Genomic DNA, 19,480 nt, shown 5'->3' on the forward strand with positions numbered 1-19,480 from the left:
AAGGGAAATAGGCCCAGTCCAGCTCAGCGCCATGTTTATATAGACAAAGGCTGTTAAATGACTGCATCACTTCTCTTTCTGAAGCGAAATATAGATTTTACATCTTTAATCTTCTTCTAAATTAAGGTCACACATTTAATCTATATTTTCGGAGTGTAATAATTTGACACAAATAAAAAGGAAAACACAAACACTGTGTTTATGAAACAGCAACAGTTGTTTGCTTATCAACACTCCCTGAATCTTCACTAGCAGATAAATGTACTGTTATAGTTGCTATATCACATGATGTGTGTGTGTTTGGGTGTGTGTGAGTGAGAGAGAGTGAGAGAGAGAGAGAGAAAACGATTGCATGTAGTACTGAGAAGAAAGGAGGCTATAATCAGAATCTAAACAGGCTCTCAGTCTAAATGATGCAGGCCCTGCCTCTGGGTCTATGGGGACATGCAGGAGAAAAGGATAATTGAAAAAATGACAAGGAGAAAGCAGGAGCAAGAGCGAGAGGCTGACACAGACCTCCTCCTCCCCACCCCCCTCTATTGGTAGGAGCAAACCCCAGTGCTGTTTATCCTTGTCACTGAGCATTACCACCTCACCCTGGAAAGGGACGATTGCCTCTCTGTCTCGCCCCTGCTACACACACACACACGCACACACACACGCTCTTATTGCGCAACATGAAAACTGGACCCTGTCTCTAGCTGTTTTTGGCCACTACATGAAATCTTGCCATAATGTTGCCAGGCATATCTTTATAAATATGTTAAATGTTGTGAACAGTTGCAAAAGTTTAACATGGCAGCTGCAATAGTAAAAAAAAAAAGAGAAATTCGTGTTCATTCATTCATGCAAACTGCATAACCCTCTTCTGCCACTTTAACTAGGGGATAAATGAGAGCATCCCATTGAAATATCATCCTTTCTTCGTCTTGTTTGATGTGTTTATTTAGTAAGTAGCCTCTCTGTGCTCATCATACTAAGAAATAAGAGTATGGGGTAAAGGGAGATGGAGAGCGTAAGAGGGCCAAAGAGAGAAAGAAAGGGAAAAAATAAAAAGTTATAAAGAGAAAGAAAGGAGTGCATACTGTGATGAAGACATTATTTAGAGCTCAGACCCAGGCCTCCATTGGAAGTAAAAGGGCCCCATTGTGTGTGTGAGTACCCCTCCTCCAGCTAATCTTTACTGGGGCCAGGGGCCACATTACTATGAGGCGAACTGATGAGCGAAGCCAGTAGGTTTTGGGGATTATCAGGGCACCATGCTATCTCAACCTCAAAAGTTTGCTGAGTAATGTGAGACTTTTAGTAATTATTTTCACATCACAGGTGACAGACACAAGTAAGTGTTTTATGCCAGTCTGGAAAACGAAAGAATTTAACATTTATTTTTTTAACTGCACCTAACTTTGCTGTAAACTTTACACAGCTGACTGTTTTTTATGCTTTGACTATGTGTCTTTATTTAACACACAGGTGTAATGGAAGATATGGGACACTGAGTATAACAGGGTTGCGATGGAAGTTGAAGGATGGATGACTGGTGGCTGGGACGAACAGATGAAGTGACTGACATGTGATGACAGTAGATGCCTACAGAGGAACACGGGCTGCTGAGAACACTGAGTTGGGGCCTTTACCATCTGAGTCTGAGCTGGGATTCGCACATGTAACACACTCATACACAGTATGTAAGTGAATGAACATACTGTGCACACTGCACAATACTGAGCACTCCCTGACATGAGCCAGACAAATAAAAAAGAAAAAAAACTTCATAGAAGACCAGCAAGTTCAAGTGGAAAATCCTCCTCCTCCCCTTCGTTCCCCTTCTCCTCCCTGTACCACTCCCCACCCCCTCCATCCACTGCCTTCCTCCATCTAACGCCCCAGTGCTTCAGAATAAAAATGACAACACATTTCCAGAAACACACGGAGGCACACACACACTCAGGGCACTTCATTGGGAAGTGTGAGAGGCCGTTATCGACCATATTTCATTACTGATTTCACTCATGTTTCAAATCACAAAATAAGAGTTTCACACTTCAGTGGTCAGACCCAAACCTCTCCTCTCCATCCTTCCCCTCTGTCAGTCCACCCCTCTGCCCAATGCCAGACCCATTCCATACAGTACACCCTTCACAAAATGTCAGGACGACATACAGTACCACATCCCAACACGCACACACACACGCACACACACACGCACACACACACACACACACACACACACACACACACACACACACACACACACACACACACACACACACACACACACAAACCAACAGAAGTGTGCACACACAGCCTAAATTCCCTCCCCATCAAATGAGAGAAACTGCCAACTAAGCACTTTCATTGAGTAGACAAAAGGAGTGCTTTGGGAAAAACACTTTGAAAGAAAATAAAAGAGAATGAGAGAAGGAGCCGCTTCACTAGTGCAGACTCTGGGGGGCTAAACACTCATCTTTCAACATACTTTTGTTGATTAGTTAAAAGACTTTGAACTCTGCCTCAGAATCTTTATGTTTAGTAGGTTTTCACTAATCTTTTGGGGTTCAAATAGGCCAACTGGGTGAAGCAGAAAACAATTTAGCAGCATATAGAAATCTGGTGAATTACCACTGCAATATTGAGTCAAACTAGTCTCACTGAATAAAATCTCTGCTTAAAGACTGACATGACTCAGTTTCCACCTCCCGTTTTTCCTGTGTGACTCCCTCTCTTCCACCATCCCACTGTGATGGTGCCAGCCCTCTCCAGAGAGCAGAGAGCCAAGCTAATTAACATATCTCTAATGAGTCTTTTCATTTTTTTACTAATTAAACGAGCTTCTCAATAATACATGAAAACAGGACACCACGCTATTCAATTACATACACATGGGCCACAGCCAAGCACGTGCATTAATCTGTATGTGTGCATGCCAAGTGGCAGTGTGTTAAGTGCGTCAGGCATGTGTCTGCCAAGTGGGTGTATATGTGTCTGCTTGTGCCCACCCAGTGTATGAACATGTGCCAAGTGTGCCCATTGTAGAGAACGCGTGGCGGGTCACAGAGGCATGCTATGTATCATGCTGGGTAATCCGCCAATTGCCACTTTGTCTGCCAACTGCGTGCCCGCCAATTCTCACAGTTGCACATGTGCCACAACCCATTAAGGTAACTTGTAGGGCCAATTACTGTATGCCCAATTTCCGCTAGAAAATACACACTGCAGAGGGTAGGGATATCTTTCAAGTATAATCTGCTGTAAAGGAATCACATTTTTTACTTATACTGACTGATTAAACTGACATGCCCTTTGTCCGTGATGCCAACAAATAATTCACACCTAGAGGGTACTTGGTTTAGTCATACATTTCTGTTTGCCTTGCTTCAGAGCACATCAGCAGCAATCATTTATTAAGAACAATGGCTCTATTACAGCCATTCTAAGCCCAAATCCTCATTTAGAACCCCGATCCTCTGGTTTTGCATGATTTGGCATCTCTAATGTCTTTACTACCAATCACCAGTTGCCAGTTTAATATTTTATATCCAGTGTGGTCAGATACTTGTTTTACTGAGAAAATCGGGAATAATTCATGTCATGCAAAGTTGTAATAAACGCCTTTTATTATGGTTACAATAATTAAGTCTTAGTGCCATAGACATCTTTGCCATGTTGTCTTACATTAAAAAAATGATTACTCCAACACAGGAATGTGCACACATTTTAATTTTGGGAAAAGAGAGCACTAGTACAGAATTAGAACTTTATCATTATGAATACTAACAATATTAAATATTATTTCTATCTGTGTAAAATTATACATTTGTTTCAAATGTCAAATTAAAACGTCTCTTTGATCTGATGAATTGTCTAACCCATAAATAACCTCTTGAAAACATTCTGATTATTCTGCTTTTCAGCTGTAACTGCAATTTTGGTGCACACAATCAATTTTTCCTGCAATTGCCTGTCTAGAGACTTGAGCTATTGTTGAGTGTCTCCTGAATGTGACACATGACAGTGTGGCATGCACACACACAAAGTGGATTGATACCATCTCACACATCCAGCCAAACACAGAGACCGTCGCTGAACAACCAATCAAAAAGCAGATATAATCTCTGAGTTTCTTTTGCTATCTGCTTAGATCCTCCCCTCTATTATAAATAACAAAAAGAAGAAAAATATGGTGAGGAAAGGTTGGAAAGGGGATAGGAGGAGTGTGGGGGTGTCAGCGCAGTCCTAGGCTTCTCCGGAGCAGTCAAGACACGAAAAAAGTCTTCCCACTCGCCCTGTCTGCCTCTATCGTTCTCCCTGAGAGAGAAGGGAAAAATCTAATTATCGAGCTCCTAAAGATCTCATTATTGGCTAAGTCTCATTTGCATGTGTGAGAGCAGCCCAGCAGGAACCAACCTGATGACGGCCATTTTGTGCGTGATGTGAGCCACTGTGTCACTGTACAGTCACTTACTGCCACCTTTAGAAATGACCAGATGAAATATCTGGCTCAACTCACTTCACTGCTCACTCACTCTCTATGTGGCCGATGAACGATTGCTTCAATGCCAGCAACTGGGTGCAGTTCCTGCGATTATAAAATGATCATAATTCTGGAATTATAGCAATTAATAAAGTTTGATGCGTTACCTTAGACTACTCACTAAGGCACTGACTACAGTGCTGTTGCTACACACATATACACAGACCCCTTTAGTGCTTGTGCTTCTGATTGTAAGAACGGAAGTCTACACACACAGACACAGACAAATGTAAATCCAAGTGTGTACCTGTGTGTGTGTTAGCATGGTGTGTGGGGCCATGTTAGTTGACAGCTCAGACAACAGAGATGTACTGTGGGTGCCCTGGTGAATACAGCGAGGCTAGCCAGGCCAGGCACCAACAAACAAGGCAAACAAGACAGAGACGGAGAGACTAAAGAAGGGGTGTGTGTTTGTGTCAGTGTGTACGTTCCAGAGAGGGAAGGCAGTGGAAGGTAAAACTGCTTTCATATAAGAGATGCGCATTTGAAGGAGGTCTTCTGAAAGTGTGGTTGACTTGTTTGTCCCCTTTCATGTGAGACTGCTGTCACAGGTTAAATTCCTTGTCAAAAATCATAGAGACTTCACTTTAGATGTTTATATCTTATGGATAAACTACAGATTTACTATACATGTTAATGTTCAGTTACTCTATCCAACACATAGACATTTTTTAGCTTTTTAAAATAAGCCACTAAGTAAATTTAAACATCTGTAGGATTGAATTAAATATTCAATCTGTGGACTAAAGTAAAGTCAGCATGTGATGTGATGACACACCATCACCCATCTCAATCATCTGCCAATGTGGACTTGAAATGTGTGTATCTCAAATTGGTAAAAAGAGCAAGACAAAAACTACAACTACTACTATTACTACTACTACTGAACTAATGAATCATCACTTTAGGCTGTGTGTGCAATGAATTGTGTGTTGAGTTCCAATATTAAAGCAACTTCAATCTTTAGAATATTTTAACACTTACAATTCTCGCTTACCTCCTCCAAGTCATCGTGTACCTTCTACAACTGTCAGTTTATAACCAAAGTAAATAAAGTGATTCTGATTCCAATTCAGGTTTTGATTAAAGTGTAATCCGCAAGATCTTCTTTTAAAAATTTTATTTCATTTTTGACATCTTCAGTAATAAGCCATTAATTCCATGGCTTTTTCGCTCCTCCCAGAGGTCACTTGGCAATTAGACTTTGTGGCTGTCATGAAAAATCTTGTCTTTTGGGGTTTCTATTGTTTCTGTGTTTTGGTAAGTTTAGTTTTTCCTTTTCTGATGTGTCATGTAGGTCGCTGCTCTTCATGCTAAACACTTTTTTTTTTCACTCATTCTGTGCACTAGAAGGGTTTTCCTGGAAAGCACTTTATTATTTAAGCATACTGTTGGGAGCATATCACTCTAAAACAACTGCAAACAATTGCATTTTATCTACATGTGCACTATTTAAATGCACTTTACAGGCTTCAGACACCACAAATTATGCTGGAGTTTATCCTTGCTTGTGCCTCACATTCGTCCTTATGTCCCTTCCATCTCTTTCTTTATTTCCCATAGTGCTGTCTGTTTATCATATGGCACATTAATGAGAAGAGCAGTGCAATAGCCAGGCTGCTTGTTGATCAAGTATACCCATGGCCCCACTTTATTGATATGAGACACAGCTACAAATCACACTTGTGCATGCATTCTGCACATCACATAATTGTAAATAACAGCAGTGTGTGTGTCCTCCTCAAGTGTCTTTCAGAGGGGATCCTGCACTCCAGCTAACCTCATTCTCTCTTCTTTCTGAGGAATTCAACTCTGAAAACAGTTCACTACCCAATCACTACAAAGACCTCATTCACACACACACGCACACACACCCAACTGGAGAAACAGACAGAAAGAGAAAGGGAGTGAAAAGCATGCGCCTTTATCACACAGTGTAGTTGACGTGGCAGGTTGGTGAAAGAAAAGCTCCAGCAGCCAGGGCCTTAATAATATACAGATTTTGACAAAGCACCACTTGGGTTATGCATCTGTCTGTGCGTACACATGTGATTATGTATGTGTGTGTGTGTGTGTATGCGTGTGTGTTCTGACCTGCACAGGGCTCTGTTTGACCTCATTGCTGCCAGGGGAGTTGAGTCCAGAAGCCTGCTGGAGGAGGAACTGTCTGGCTGCCTGGAGCGCCTACAAGAGAGAAATAGAGATGACCACATGTTCATCACGCGCACACATTTATACATGTAAAAATTTTTCAGTGTTAAACAACAACAACACACTCATCAAATTAACACTTTTAAAGTGCCTGTGAATATCCACGGTTTCAAGCACCAGATGTTAAATAAAACTCTTTAAATTTAGATAAAGAAAAAAACAAAAGCACTCTCTCATACTGGCCACTTTCGGCACCCTCTCCCTTTGCCAAGCTGTCAGGTCTGATTTCCTCAACCCGAGACGTCCATCTGGCAAACATACAGTATAGCATGCTCAAGAGTGTGTTTCTGCATTTGTCTGTGCCTTGATGAGACTGAATTCATCCAGACTCATTTAAAACCTTTTAATTCCAAACTGTCTATCTCGTTTTTCCAATCATAGTTTATCTGCTCTCCCATCTGTTTCACCCTCCTCTTCCTCTTCTCCTCTTTTCAGAGGAAGGTGCAAAGTGGGCTTCCATATCCTCTGAGGCAAAAGTGTGTCAGCATAACTGCATGTGTGATATTTGCACTGTTTGTGTGTTCCAGAGTGATGTAAGAAAGTATTTGCCCTAATGTGCCCTAAAGAGCTGTGACTAACCACCACCCACCTCTTCATTCCCCCTCCGCTCCGCAGTTCTCTTCTTTCTGCCCTCCAGTGCTGTCTATTCAAACCATTGACACAATTGCTCACTAGCTTGCTGTCTTCATTCCTTCACTCTGCCCTTGAGTGTTGCCCATTCATCCTTTCAACACTCTCTCCCACTCTCTTCTCATATATCCTCAAACCTTCCTCTTTACCCTTTAAAAAAGGGGTAAAGATCTTTAATTTCAATCTCTTTTCTTTACTTGTTACAGAGTTAAAAATTCAAGCCTTCTATCATCAACACAAATCAGTCCCTGAGGAATTGACATTTTTCTTGGAATATCTGAACAGCTCTGAAAGCAAAACAAGAAAACACCCATCTCAAAACATGAGCCACCTCATGCTTACTGTAAGTAAGTGTATACTCACCCACATACACACACATGCCTCATGACAGAGGGTTTAGAAGGGAGACAGCAGGATGCACATTTGCTTCCTCTGACTCAAAGGGGAAAGGTTCCTTAGTAAATATTGATTTATGAAAGTCTGTGTGTGTCTGTGCATGCGCATGTGTGTGTGTGTGTGTGTGTCTGTGTGTGTGTGTGTGTGTGTGTGTGTGTGTACACCACAAATTAACGGCTAGAATAAGGGATGTTCTTTACTGTGAAAGCTCTTACTCAACCATGCATCACCAGAAATCAGTTATTTTCTGTGGTAGTGCATCATTTAACTACAGAAAATTAGAACAGGGTGAAAATGTGCAGCACACACTTGCTGAGTATTGTCAGATATTTAATGAATTGTCAAATTAGAAGATTGGGTACATTAAGTAATGTTTAATTACAAAAACAGAGAAGGGAGATTAGAGGGAGACAGAAAGCGAGAGAAGTTCTCGGTGTAGTCAGAGTGATGAAAACCATCTGTATCGAGCACACTTGCTACTTTTGCTGAGACCGCAATTAAAACACACACAGACGTGGCTGTGGACATGTCTATACAGACATGCACATTTACACACACGTATTTTAACACGTATTTCAAAACAAAAATCTTGGGAACCCCCTCTCATTCACTGGTTTGACCTCAGCATTAAAACTGGCACACACACACACACACACACACACACCTACACACACACAACAAAAACACAACCGCCCAGTTTGTTGGCATGTGGTGCGAATTACTCCTTGAACACTCTGTCTGCCCAGGAGTGAGTATATGTGTTTGTCTGTGTGTGCATATGCATGTGTGCTGGCAGGGCCTGGGAAGGCATGTCTGGCAACAATAAGGGACAATTCTACCCAAATTACCACCCTGATTACCACTATATTAAAGAGCCATTTATGGCTTTCATAAACACTACAACCAAGCAGAGGTGATGCCTGTCTCCTCTCCTAGGCCTATATTCCTGTAACGTTCATGTGTGTTTATGTGTAAATATGGCTAACAAGAACTTCCAACAAACCCTATGATTCTTTATATATTTAAACAAAGTCTTCATGGTGGATTTAGATACTAGTTTATTCAAATGTCCCACACAACCAAGAAGTACATCTAAAAAAAACTGCCACTTTCTGAAGTGTAAATTTATGACATAACCACAGGAAAAACAGTTTGGCATTGTTAAGTGAAATCTGCCAGACAATAATAGGCAACACAGTGTGTAAAGTATACTGATCCATCCATGCTTTAAAAGACACACACATATGCATGCAGACCAATGCACGCACACACACACACAGACACACAAACACAGACACACACACACACACACACACACAAACAGATGAAAGCCACCAGAATTGAAAGCCAAACTCTCTCATATCTGCTTTGTCAAGAAGCACTCCTCTTCTTTGACTCTTCTTTTATTTTTCTTCTTCACACTCACTCCTTGCTTTTCTCCCTCTCTGACCCGGGTGAGTTGTAGCATTGTAAAGCATGCACCCCCTTCACCCACCCACCTACATACACCAGCGCCTTCTAGGCTCCCCCATCCCCAACTCCCCCTATGGCATTCTTGGGGGCGCACTGCACCTTTAAAGAAAATATGAGGGAGGCCTAAGAGGGAAGCCCAACAACAGAGTCTTTGTGCTGCTGCAGAGCACACACACACACAAACATGCACACACATATACACACATCAGTGGTGTCAGACAGGTTTTATTAGAGTGAGAGAGGGAGGAGGAAGGGGAAGGAGGGGTGAGGAGGTCATTGCTCAGCTTGGAGGCCTGGGAGCACAGTGTGAGTGTGTGAGTGTGTGTGTCAGTTCAGTGTGTGTGTTCTTCTGACTTGTCATCGCTCCCCTCTGTAAATCATCGCCTTTGACACAGCCTTTAATAACAGTGCATTTTTTAATTCAGCAGGGTCACACACACAAAAAAAAACATAAAAAACACACACTCACACATACAGTGTGGGCTACTTTCTCTCCTTAACAAGATTCTAAAAGATAGAGGACAACTATGTTTCTTTGAAAGGAGGGAGCATTGGTGGGGCAGTTAGAGAATCCATTAGCAGAAATGTAATTTTCCTGTGTCTGTTTTGATCTTGCAGTAGGTGTGCGTGGATCACGGAGGTACGCCTCCTACAGTAAAATACATGCATGTGTGTGTGTGATTGTGTGTGCCTGTGCCTGGCTCAGGTTGCTAAAGCAAACAGGTCTGCGTGTGTGATGAATCTGGCCTCTAATCCGCCCAGTGTGTTTGGGTGAGACAGGGGGTGAGAGTGCAGGAATAAGCAAAGAAATCTAAACAGTGAGACAGAGTGAAGGGAGGGGAGGAGGAAAGGAGAGAAATGGGGGGCAACAGAGGAGAGGGAGAGAAAGAGAGACAGGTGGGTACCATATGTTGGAGTAATCCGTCAGCACTGACTGAGGTCCATTGTTGATGGCCGAAACGAAACAAATCCGTCCCCCTTCTACCCTCTCCTCCTCTTCTCCCCCCATAGATAAACAGCCCATGGGGCAGACAGTGGGCTGTCCTTTAGGGAGAAGTGGGAAAAGGTGGTGAGGGAGTTACCAAAGGCAAGGGGGAGGCAGGTGGTATCAGATTTCTTTGCTCTTAGAACTAGAAGAGAAAAAATAACGCAACCGAGATAAAAAGGAGCGCAAGTGAGGGTGCAAGGAAGGCTCAGCGTTTCATCTGTCCACAACAGAGCTAAACTAGGCAGGACTAAGTATTCAGAAGTTTCAACAGCTTTAGCTACAACGGCTTTTCTCCAGCGTCAAACAAATATCCTGTCTGACTAACTAGCTCAGCAGGCTGGGATGAGAGGCTTGTAATGCACCCCTTCTTCATTCCTCTATCCTTTTTCTTCCCCAGGAGAGAGCAATGGGTGCAGAGACAGGTAGATAGATACAGGGTGAAGATGTAGAAAAGAGCTCGTCACACCCAGCTGCTTCTCCACAGGCCTGCACGCTCTCTGATTTTGGATCAGTGGGAGAGACCGGGTTCAGAAAGGAGCGATGGATCTTTTTTTCACACTCACTTCCCTCTTTTTCTCTATCTTCTTTCTGTAGTTCTGTCATTGAAGCTGAAAGCCAAGCTAAAGCTGCGTCAATGCTGCCATCCTCCTGGGTCAGCCTGGTGATCCCTTGTATCTGTGTGCAGTGCGCCTTCTCACTTCGACACCAACAAAACCTTGGAACTCCAAGAACTCCCGCCCCTCCTACTTTAATTTACTCTCTCCTTGGGGTTTGGTCTCTGCTACTCTCTAACAGGTTTTTCTGACTCCAAATCTCTCTTATCTTTGATTCCTTCTTTTTCTCTTGATACTCAGAGGGAATCATAATCAGAGAAGAAGATGAAACAATACTGAACAGATGTAACACTATCTACAAAGCATGTAAATTTGTTGAAAGGCTAATGATACATAGTACAGTACCAGCTCACCTGCCTTCAGAGACTGGCCCTGTATTTACACCCACACACGCTGTACACAAAGTTGGATTACCGACGAGGTGTCAGTTAGTGGGATTGCTACATGGCTTTGGGGCATATGTGAGTGAAAGCTTGGTTACAGCCGCAGTGGAATCACACGTATCAAATGCATCACTGTGAGTCACCACAAAAGCCATATTGCTTTCCCAGATCACTCGTACTTTCCTTCTCTCCATCTAAATCACCAGATCTGATCTTTGCCCTCACTCTACCTCTCCATAAAATGTATAGTTCACAAACTGTTTGTTTGTCTTTCCAAGTCTTTTTTGTGCCCTGGACCCCCTCTCTCTTCTCTGGAAATCTGTTACCCATACCCTTTTTCACCACAGTAAATGCTGAGAGCAGATATGGCTTAGACAGAGTCCTAAAATAGGCCGACCAATGGAAACTAAGCTCTGTGAATGCAGCTGTTGGCCTTATGAGGGACCTTTGCCTTCAAAAACCAACTACAGTGACAGTAACTGAGGAGCTGGGATAGGTAGACAAAGGAAAGTTCCACTTAAGATTAGCACAAGAATATTTAAAGGGTAGCAATAACAGATTTTAACAATGATGACAACTGTAAGTGCTGAGAAGACTGACAGTCATGTAACTTGATGTAACCATCAAGACCTGAGTCTGGAAATGTATATTTAGGTCAAAAACTAGAGCAGCTGACTTCAGTAATACTCATATTTTCCTCTAAATTTGGGCAAGGTAAGTTGTCAAATGAAAAAGAGGGAGGTCTGCTGAGCCGATAGCAGCATCTTCATTTTCGCAGTAAAACAATAAATGACCATGGTCTTAAAGTAGCTGGAGGAGCAATACTGTCGTGATGAACTGGTGTGAGAAACTGTCGGTCAGGGTCTCATTTGTTTATGGTGGATACAAAAGTGTTAGAACTAATTTGTCAAAAATCATCACACTGTAAACTTTTTAATGTCAATTTCGTAAGGAAACAGACAGTTGTATATATATTTAGGTTGGATCAGGGGTTTTCAGGGAGTAAACATATAGGAGTAAGGGGCAGCCTGAACCAAAGCCTGCTAGAGCCGCTCAATTTCACGGTGGGTTACAAATAAACTCTGCTCTGCCAAGAATTTGCCCCTTTTCCCTGACTTTTCCTCATGTATGCCGTCTCTTTTTCTGGTATTAATCAGGTCTTTCCGGACTTCCTTTACCAGCTATCCTACCATTTGTTTTTGCTCATAGCAACGTGGACTTCAAACCAGTTGTCCACCTACATAACCCAGGTTATAATCTGTTTAGGCTGCAGTCAAGCTGGATCTATCTAGGACACCTTCAGAAACCCCAGCCAGGCACAATCCTGTTCAACTATTTAATGTAATGTTTCCGCAATATAAGGGCACCGTTTTAGAGCTGAGGTTTTAAAATGGCTGAAGCAAGCTTCTCTGGGCCCAGACTGACCATTAAAGAGAGGAAAGACCGCATTCAAGAGCCAATGCAATAAAAACTCACAAACTCCAAAAGAACTTCAAAATATGCTGTAATGTTTGAAAACCCTGGCCGATTTTAGATTTTTTTTTTCACATCCTATTTTTCACAAAAGGGACCTGTTCTAAACTTCAGGGACTCTGCCGTTTTCCAGATGGTTCTCTTCAGTTCAAAACTGTTCAGTGAAACGAGAAAACCTCTCCCCTTCAACTATGTCCCTATACTCATCTAATGTTTCTATTGATTCACAGGGGTATAGCACGGCTGTAAAAAGAAGCTGACTGAATACCCAGGACTGCTCTATATCATGATACAATTCATCAACATAAACACACTTACATCTTACTTACATATGTGCACATAGAAAAAAAATCTAACATAGAAAAAAGATGCTGTCAGCTTTTTTCTGTTAAGTGAAGAGAAAAGGACATCGAGTGATAGACAATTAAAGATAATGATGAGGTGAGCATGGACAAAAACAGAGAGGAACCCCCTTCATAAAAAATATAAAAGCAGCTGCCTCTATGCTGTGGGCCTCATCTCAGTCCAGCCGGCTAATTGATGGCAAATAGCTCTACAGCAGTTTCCTTCTGCACACACAAAAATACACGTCATACATTATCTACACATATGCCGTTTCTCTGCGGTTTTCAACACAGCTCGTTTGGCAGGAGAGGAAGGTCTCACTCCAGACAAACCCAGCCCACAGCGGAAAACACACACACACACACACACACACACAGTGTACATGTAATATTAAGCCCTCATCTTGTAGAGGTAGGGCAGTTATTTGGTCATGCTCCTGAGAAGACAATGCCAATTTGGAGATGGGTCTTATTAGGGTCACTTCAAGAGATTAGCTGCTTCTCTTGCCCAACAAGAGCAAGTCCAGAGAGGGGAGATTGAGGGAGGCAAGCCCATGTGAGGATAGCACTAGCCTGGCAACCAGGCCTCACATATGGAAACTGTTTAACTGTTATTATTAATAACCCCCCCCCCAAAAAAAATTAAACTAATAACACATGTAAGACACTGCCAAGACTCAGCTCAGGAGACAGAGGGAAAACACATACATACACAAACAGAGACTGTCTGCCATGTGCACATGCATACACAAACACATACACACAAAGACAGATGAGCACACATAGATGCCTATTGGTTAAACAGAAAAACTTGTTTCTAGTCAGCGGTCTGTAAAAGTATTAGCCTGCCAGCCTCCTTCGATGGAAAAAAACTCTTTCATGTCTTTGATTCAGAGAGTTTTTACACCTGGTTGTGGCTGTAGAGATGGAGATGGACACACCCTCACACCCACCCTTACCACACACATGCACGCACGTACGCACACACACACACACACACACACACACACACACACACACACACACACACACACACACACACACACACACACACACACACACACACCAGAAGTGAGCAAGGCACAACAAAGGCTGGCTGTTGTACAAACTTTTAAACAAGCACAAAATCTTTAACTTCCCTTAAATGAGATGCAGGAGTAGAGGGTGGGAAATCAAGGCAAATAGAGAAGTGTGTGTTTCTGTGTGTGTGTGTTTGTGTGTAGGGGTGCTGGGCTACGTAATTTAGTAAAAGGGTCAATCCAGCCAGATGTGAACATGCACATTTTTTCAATTTAAAATACCTCAAAGTCCAAAACAATTTTCTATTTTCTCTATATTTTAAAAATTTTGAACAGGGTTTTATTGATTTAGTTAACTTTTCTAACATGACTTTTGACATTTGTTTTACTTACATGTAGTTTAAGGATTTGGGAAAGGGGTGACTCTGCTAGACATCAGCTAGACAACAAAGGCCAGGTATTCACCACCAGTTACCAGTGTGTTAAAGGAGGCTTTGGGATGATACTGATTGGTTCAACCCTTATTTAGTATCTATTTAGTAAGATAAAGTATGTACATTTTCTTTAATAGAAAAATCCACCCAACCTGGGATTTAAAATTACTGGCTTCTACATGCTTCTGACCAAGCCTTTCTTTACTAATCAATTAGTAAATTTCAACGGCTTCTATTTGATTTGTAAAATTTGGAACCTTATTACAGTATTAAATGTAGCTTGAGACTGGGAGGAGCATACCAAAGTGAGGACAGAGGAGGCTGGGTGGATCAGAGTAGATTGAAGATGAGTCTCATGTTCAAAATATAGAATTTTGTAACAGTTTTACAGTAATGCACAATGTGCACTTTCAGCATTTTACAAGTTTACAGTTATGCATTCACATCGTGCACTTTCAGCATTTTGCAAGTTTACAGTAATGCATACACAGCATGCACTTTCAATAATGAAGGTTTTCACAACATAAATTATAAAACATTGAAATATGTAAAAAAAAGTATAATAGTATGATATTTTACTTTTACTTGGCCACAAATTAAAAGCAAAGAAAAAGAAACATGAATAGAAGTTTGTCATATGCTTGTTATTATTTATTTATAATTTACTTATTTAAGCCTTCATTAGTAAGTGCTACCTCACTTTTTCTCAAGGAACTTTGCCCACACTTGACATTTTTTTTCATGCTCTGAATTATCGAAATGTTCACAAACAAGACAACAAATTCATTTTGTCAGTTAGGTGGGAAAAGGGGCGCCAAGCTATGTCCCACAGCTCAAGAAGAAAGCAAAGAGGAGAAAGAGAGAGGGAAGAGCTACATTCCTCGTCTCCTCCCTGTTGACTCTAATCTCTCCTTCAAAATGGCTCACACAAAGGACCAGCGCAGACTAGCTAATTAGCTACACTTTAGGCCTCTGCAACCATTGTGTGTTTGGGGTGCATATGTGTGTGTTCATTGTGTGCAACCCAGGCTCTCAACTGTTTCCAGGGTAACAACTTGCTTAACAGCCTTGTAAGCGTTGCACATTTTGTCTTATACTCTTCACTTTCCCTTGTTGCACTATTGGTGTCCGTCTCTGTGTGTGTGTCCGGAATAAGGGAATGAAGGTGCAAGCATTTTAAAAAACAGAGGACAAAACAACCGAGATTTTGTGTGACCTTTTTGGGTATGTGGGGGTGGGTGTTTGAGTGCTGTGCTCCTAATGAACTCTGAATCAGTACAGCCTTCAATTAAAACCAATTACGACGTTGCTTTTTGATGAAGAAAGCAGTGGATAGTGAGCAATGTGAACAGGCACCCATACACACATAATCACAGTCACATCCCTGTTTCACTGACCAGTAATAGTAATGAGGTCATGCGGCTTTGCTCGCTGACCTATGACCTCTTAAAAAGGCCCCAGTCACCAACGTGATACTTCTAAAGAGCGAGAGTCTACAATTGACTGCTTCACTCTCAGAAACGTCTCAAGAAAATGTGTGATGAGATGTGTGTCAACATCTCTGTGTTATTTACCTGAAAGCACAGCTATGCCTACACTGTGTAAAAGCTACCAAACACTCCCATGACAACCAGATCAAACCTAACCCCTTCAGGTGCCAAAGGATGTGTGTTTATAACTCTGTCTCCACAACAGAGACAGGACAAGCACAAATATACACATACATCCTTTTTTTGTCTTGATATTTGTCTATTCTGTTCTTTTCTCTATTCTCTGGTTGGGTCAACCAGCCGTGACCATGTGTCCTGTCCATCTACTCTGTATCCAAAGTACTTGTAGCATCATTTTTCTGTGAAACAATTTAAACAATAAATGTTATTTTTTAGCCGATTTGACAATTATAGTCCTGCGAATATGATCTGTTAGCTATGATTTCAAAAATGTGTAAAATGAGGGTTGTGCCTAAAAAACATTACACTGTTTTCAGAAAATGAATGTATATATAGAGGTCGTAGTAGTGCCTTAGAGCATAAAGAAACTGAAAAGACTGTGAATGCGAGAACAAAAATCTGCTCAGAAACACACACGTGAATTCTGCAACACTCAATGGCCTAACTGGAAAAAGCAGTAAAAATATTTTATGAGCAGTCATAAATACAGCATCTCAGAATTAACTCTGAATGTGTGAAGAAAATTGCAGAACAACAAATATACGGAAAGGGAGACGTGTGAAACACTTATCTTGCAACATTTCAAAAAAAAAAAGAAAGTTCAAAAAAAATAAAGTTTAAGAAATGGACGCATGCCAAAATAATTTTTAAAAATGTCTATTGATCAATATATATATTGATTCATATAGAGAAAGATTGACTGGGCAAAGAAAAAAGGGAAGTGAAAGTCAAAGAAGACAGATAAATTGAACTGCTGGTGTTTTTAAGACTCTTGGAGGAAGTTGACATTCTATAGGTCCCTTTGTGTCAGCGCAGTAATGGCAGTGGGTGTTCTATGATGCTAGGCAACCCAACTTGCCAGTCCTCTGTCTCAGCATGACCTGTGGGGACCTGTGAACTACACTGACCTCAAACAGAAAGAGCAAGCCCTAGCCCAGACCAAGGGAAAGCTTTTAGGAGGTGACAGCACTCAGGCCCGGGACTGATTTACTGGCCCGCACGCACAACAGATGGACACTCACACACGCAGACATAAACTTACATGTTGTACGTGCAGACAGACAAATTATACACACAGATACACATAAAGGACAACCTGTGATGAGTATGCAAATTTTAATTCAGACATATAATGTAACTACTTCAAATACCACTGCACTAACAAACCAGAAAATTTGTCTGAATATGTTCTTTTTTCTTGACCTCTTTCTCTTCATCTTTGGCTCTCCCCTCATCTATGCTATTGACCTGAAAGTGAACTCTATTGGAGAGCTGGAGGTCAAACAGGATATAACTGTCCCAGTGACCAACATTCACCTCCCATAATTTAGCAAAGGCCTAAAAAGCAAAGCTGTAGACTGACATACATCACAAAACCTCCCCACCTCCATCAATAGAGGTCATAATTACCGAGTCTAGCCAATCTAAAAGGAAGCCATATGTTATCTGAATCATCTAGCATCTCTGATCATCTGTTAACACACACACCAGTTTCATACATCTGTCTGCAAAGCACTCCAAGCATCAAATCCAAATGCACACTTTAGCACATGTGCACACACACAAAACAGTTATCTTTCATCAGTGTTTGTGTATATCTGAGATCAGTATCGGTTCCCCCTGATCTCCAGTCATCACTGTGGCTCCTTAATTACACCCTTCATTAACTCTCATCAGCTCTGTGCATGTGTGTGACTGCCTATGTGTTTGTGTGTGTCTAAGTGTGTGTGTGTGTGTGTGTGTGTGTGTGTGTGTGTGTGTGTGTGTGTGTGAGAGAGAGAGAGAGAGGGAGAGAGAGAGAGAGAGAGAGAGAGAGAGAGAGAGAGAGAGAGAGAAAGAGAATTGTCAGTATGTATGAGCGTAAGCATGTGTGAGCGCAAAAAGAGGGAAGCACTGATGAAAAAAATAGAACATGACAAATGGGAGTGGGGATCGAAGCTCCAAACCAATTTCTAAAACTGCCTTTTTCTCAACCAATGTTCCCTTTTAACCCGTCGGGAAGGGAGACCACCGCTAAAATCCACCTCTCACTTTGTATTTGCACGTAATAGTGGGTTAAGGGCAAGGGAGAGAGATAGCGAGAAAAAGAGTAAAGAGAAGAAGGAAAAGACCACTATGTGGCTGATTTAGCTGACTGATGAGTGGCACTCCCAAGAGGAAGCAGCACCTTTTTGTAACCATCTCTTTCTCCTTATTCACCCTCTTACTTTCCTGTCTTCTCATCCAGTCATCACCAGCCAGTATTACTGTAACTGCTGGAACACCTGAAGCAATTAATTGATGGGAAAGGAAAAGGAGGAGACAGAAATGGGTGAGAACAGAGGAGGGAGTGGGAGTGACGGCAATTTAAGTGAGGACTGCAAAGGGGATGAGAGACATAGAGTAAAGGCAAGAATTGAAGACACCTGGTTCTCGTCAGAGCACCCTACACCCAGCCACACACACACACACACACACACACACAGTTTGAGGTTTGTTAGGCTTTATCCTGCTTATATTTCTCCTCTGCTATGCATCATTTCATGTCTACACCCGTGCCCAGCACCTCACTAAAGTGCCATCTACTCTCCAATGCACTCTCACTTTTCCACCTCACCTTCCTCTCGCTCTACTATATAACTCTGCTCTTTGTTTTCCCTCCTTCCCTCCCCTCCTCACTCTTCTATCCACTCAATGATGGGGCAGAAGTGGTCTTCACCCCCTCTTCTCTTTCTTCCCTCTTTCTTCCCTCTCTCTTGCTCGTCTCTTTCTGGGGAGGCAGACAGGCCACATTCCACAGGGAGGCCCAGGCGCCCTTTTCTGACACGTCTCAGAGTTACACCCCTCCCTCATCCCTCTATTTCTCCTCTCTAGCCCTAGCCCACCATTGCCCCCCCCCCCCACACACACACACACACATTTCCTAATGTGCTGCCTCTCTGCCCCTCATTTTACCTCTCTTTCCTCTGGAAATTCTGGTGTTTCCCCATTCTGACCAATGCTACTTAATCCATCTAAAGACAATGACATCTATCTATCTATCTATCTATCTATCTATCTATCTATCTATCTATAAAACATTTTTTAAAAAGGCAGAAAAAAGTCAGAGAAAGATGGAGACACTCTGAGAAAGGCCGGTGGAGGGGTTTGATGGTTAGAGATGGCAGTGATTTCTCTCAGGTTCCCAAAGGGCCAAGGAAAAGACGGCTTTGTGTTCTGACAACACCGCGCTGTCAGAAGTTCTGCGACTGTGTGTGTGTCTTTTCTGCTTCAGTGCGCACTGGCATGGTGTTTAAGCACCAACACTGGTCTGCACTACACCTTCAGGTGAG

The 19,480-nt window shown here is 42.1% G+C and overlaps 1 protein-coding gene across 4 annotated transcripts in view; it reads right to left on the reverse strand.

Annotated features, from left to right (window-relative positions):
• foxp4 (forkhead box P4) overlaps positions 1–19,480 on the reverse strand; it is a 90,170-nt gene that overhangs the window by 34,170 nt on the left and 36,520 nt on the right. For all 4 annotated transcript variants that reach the window (XM_067504467.1, XM_067504465.1, XM_067504463.1 and 1 more), the window contains exon 3: positions 6,629–6,718. In XM_067504467.1, the coding sequence (XP_067360568.1) occupies positions 6,629–6,718 (90 nt within the window). The remainder of the gene's footprint in view (positions 1–6,628; positions 6,719–19,480) is intronic.

Source organism: Channa argus, chromosome 5 (assembly GCF_033026475.1).
Source record: "Channa argus isolate prfri chromosome 5, Channa argus male v1.0, whole genome shotgun sequence".
Lineage (NCBI taxonomy): Eukaryota > Metazoa > Chordata > Actinopteri > Anabantiformes > Channidae > Channa > Channa argus.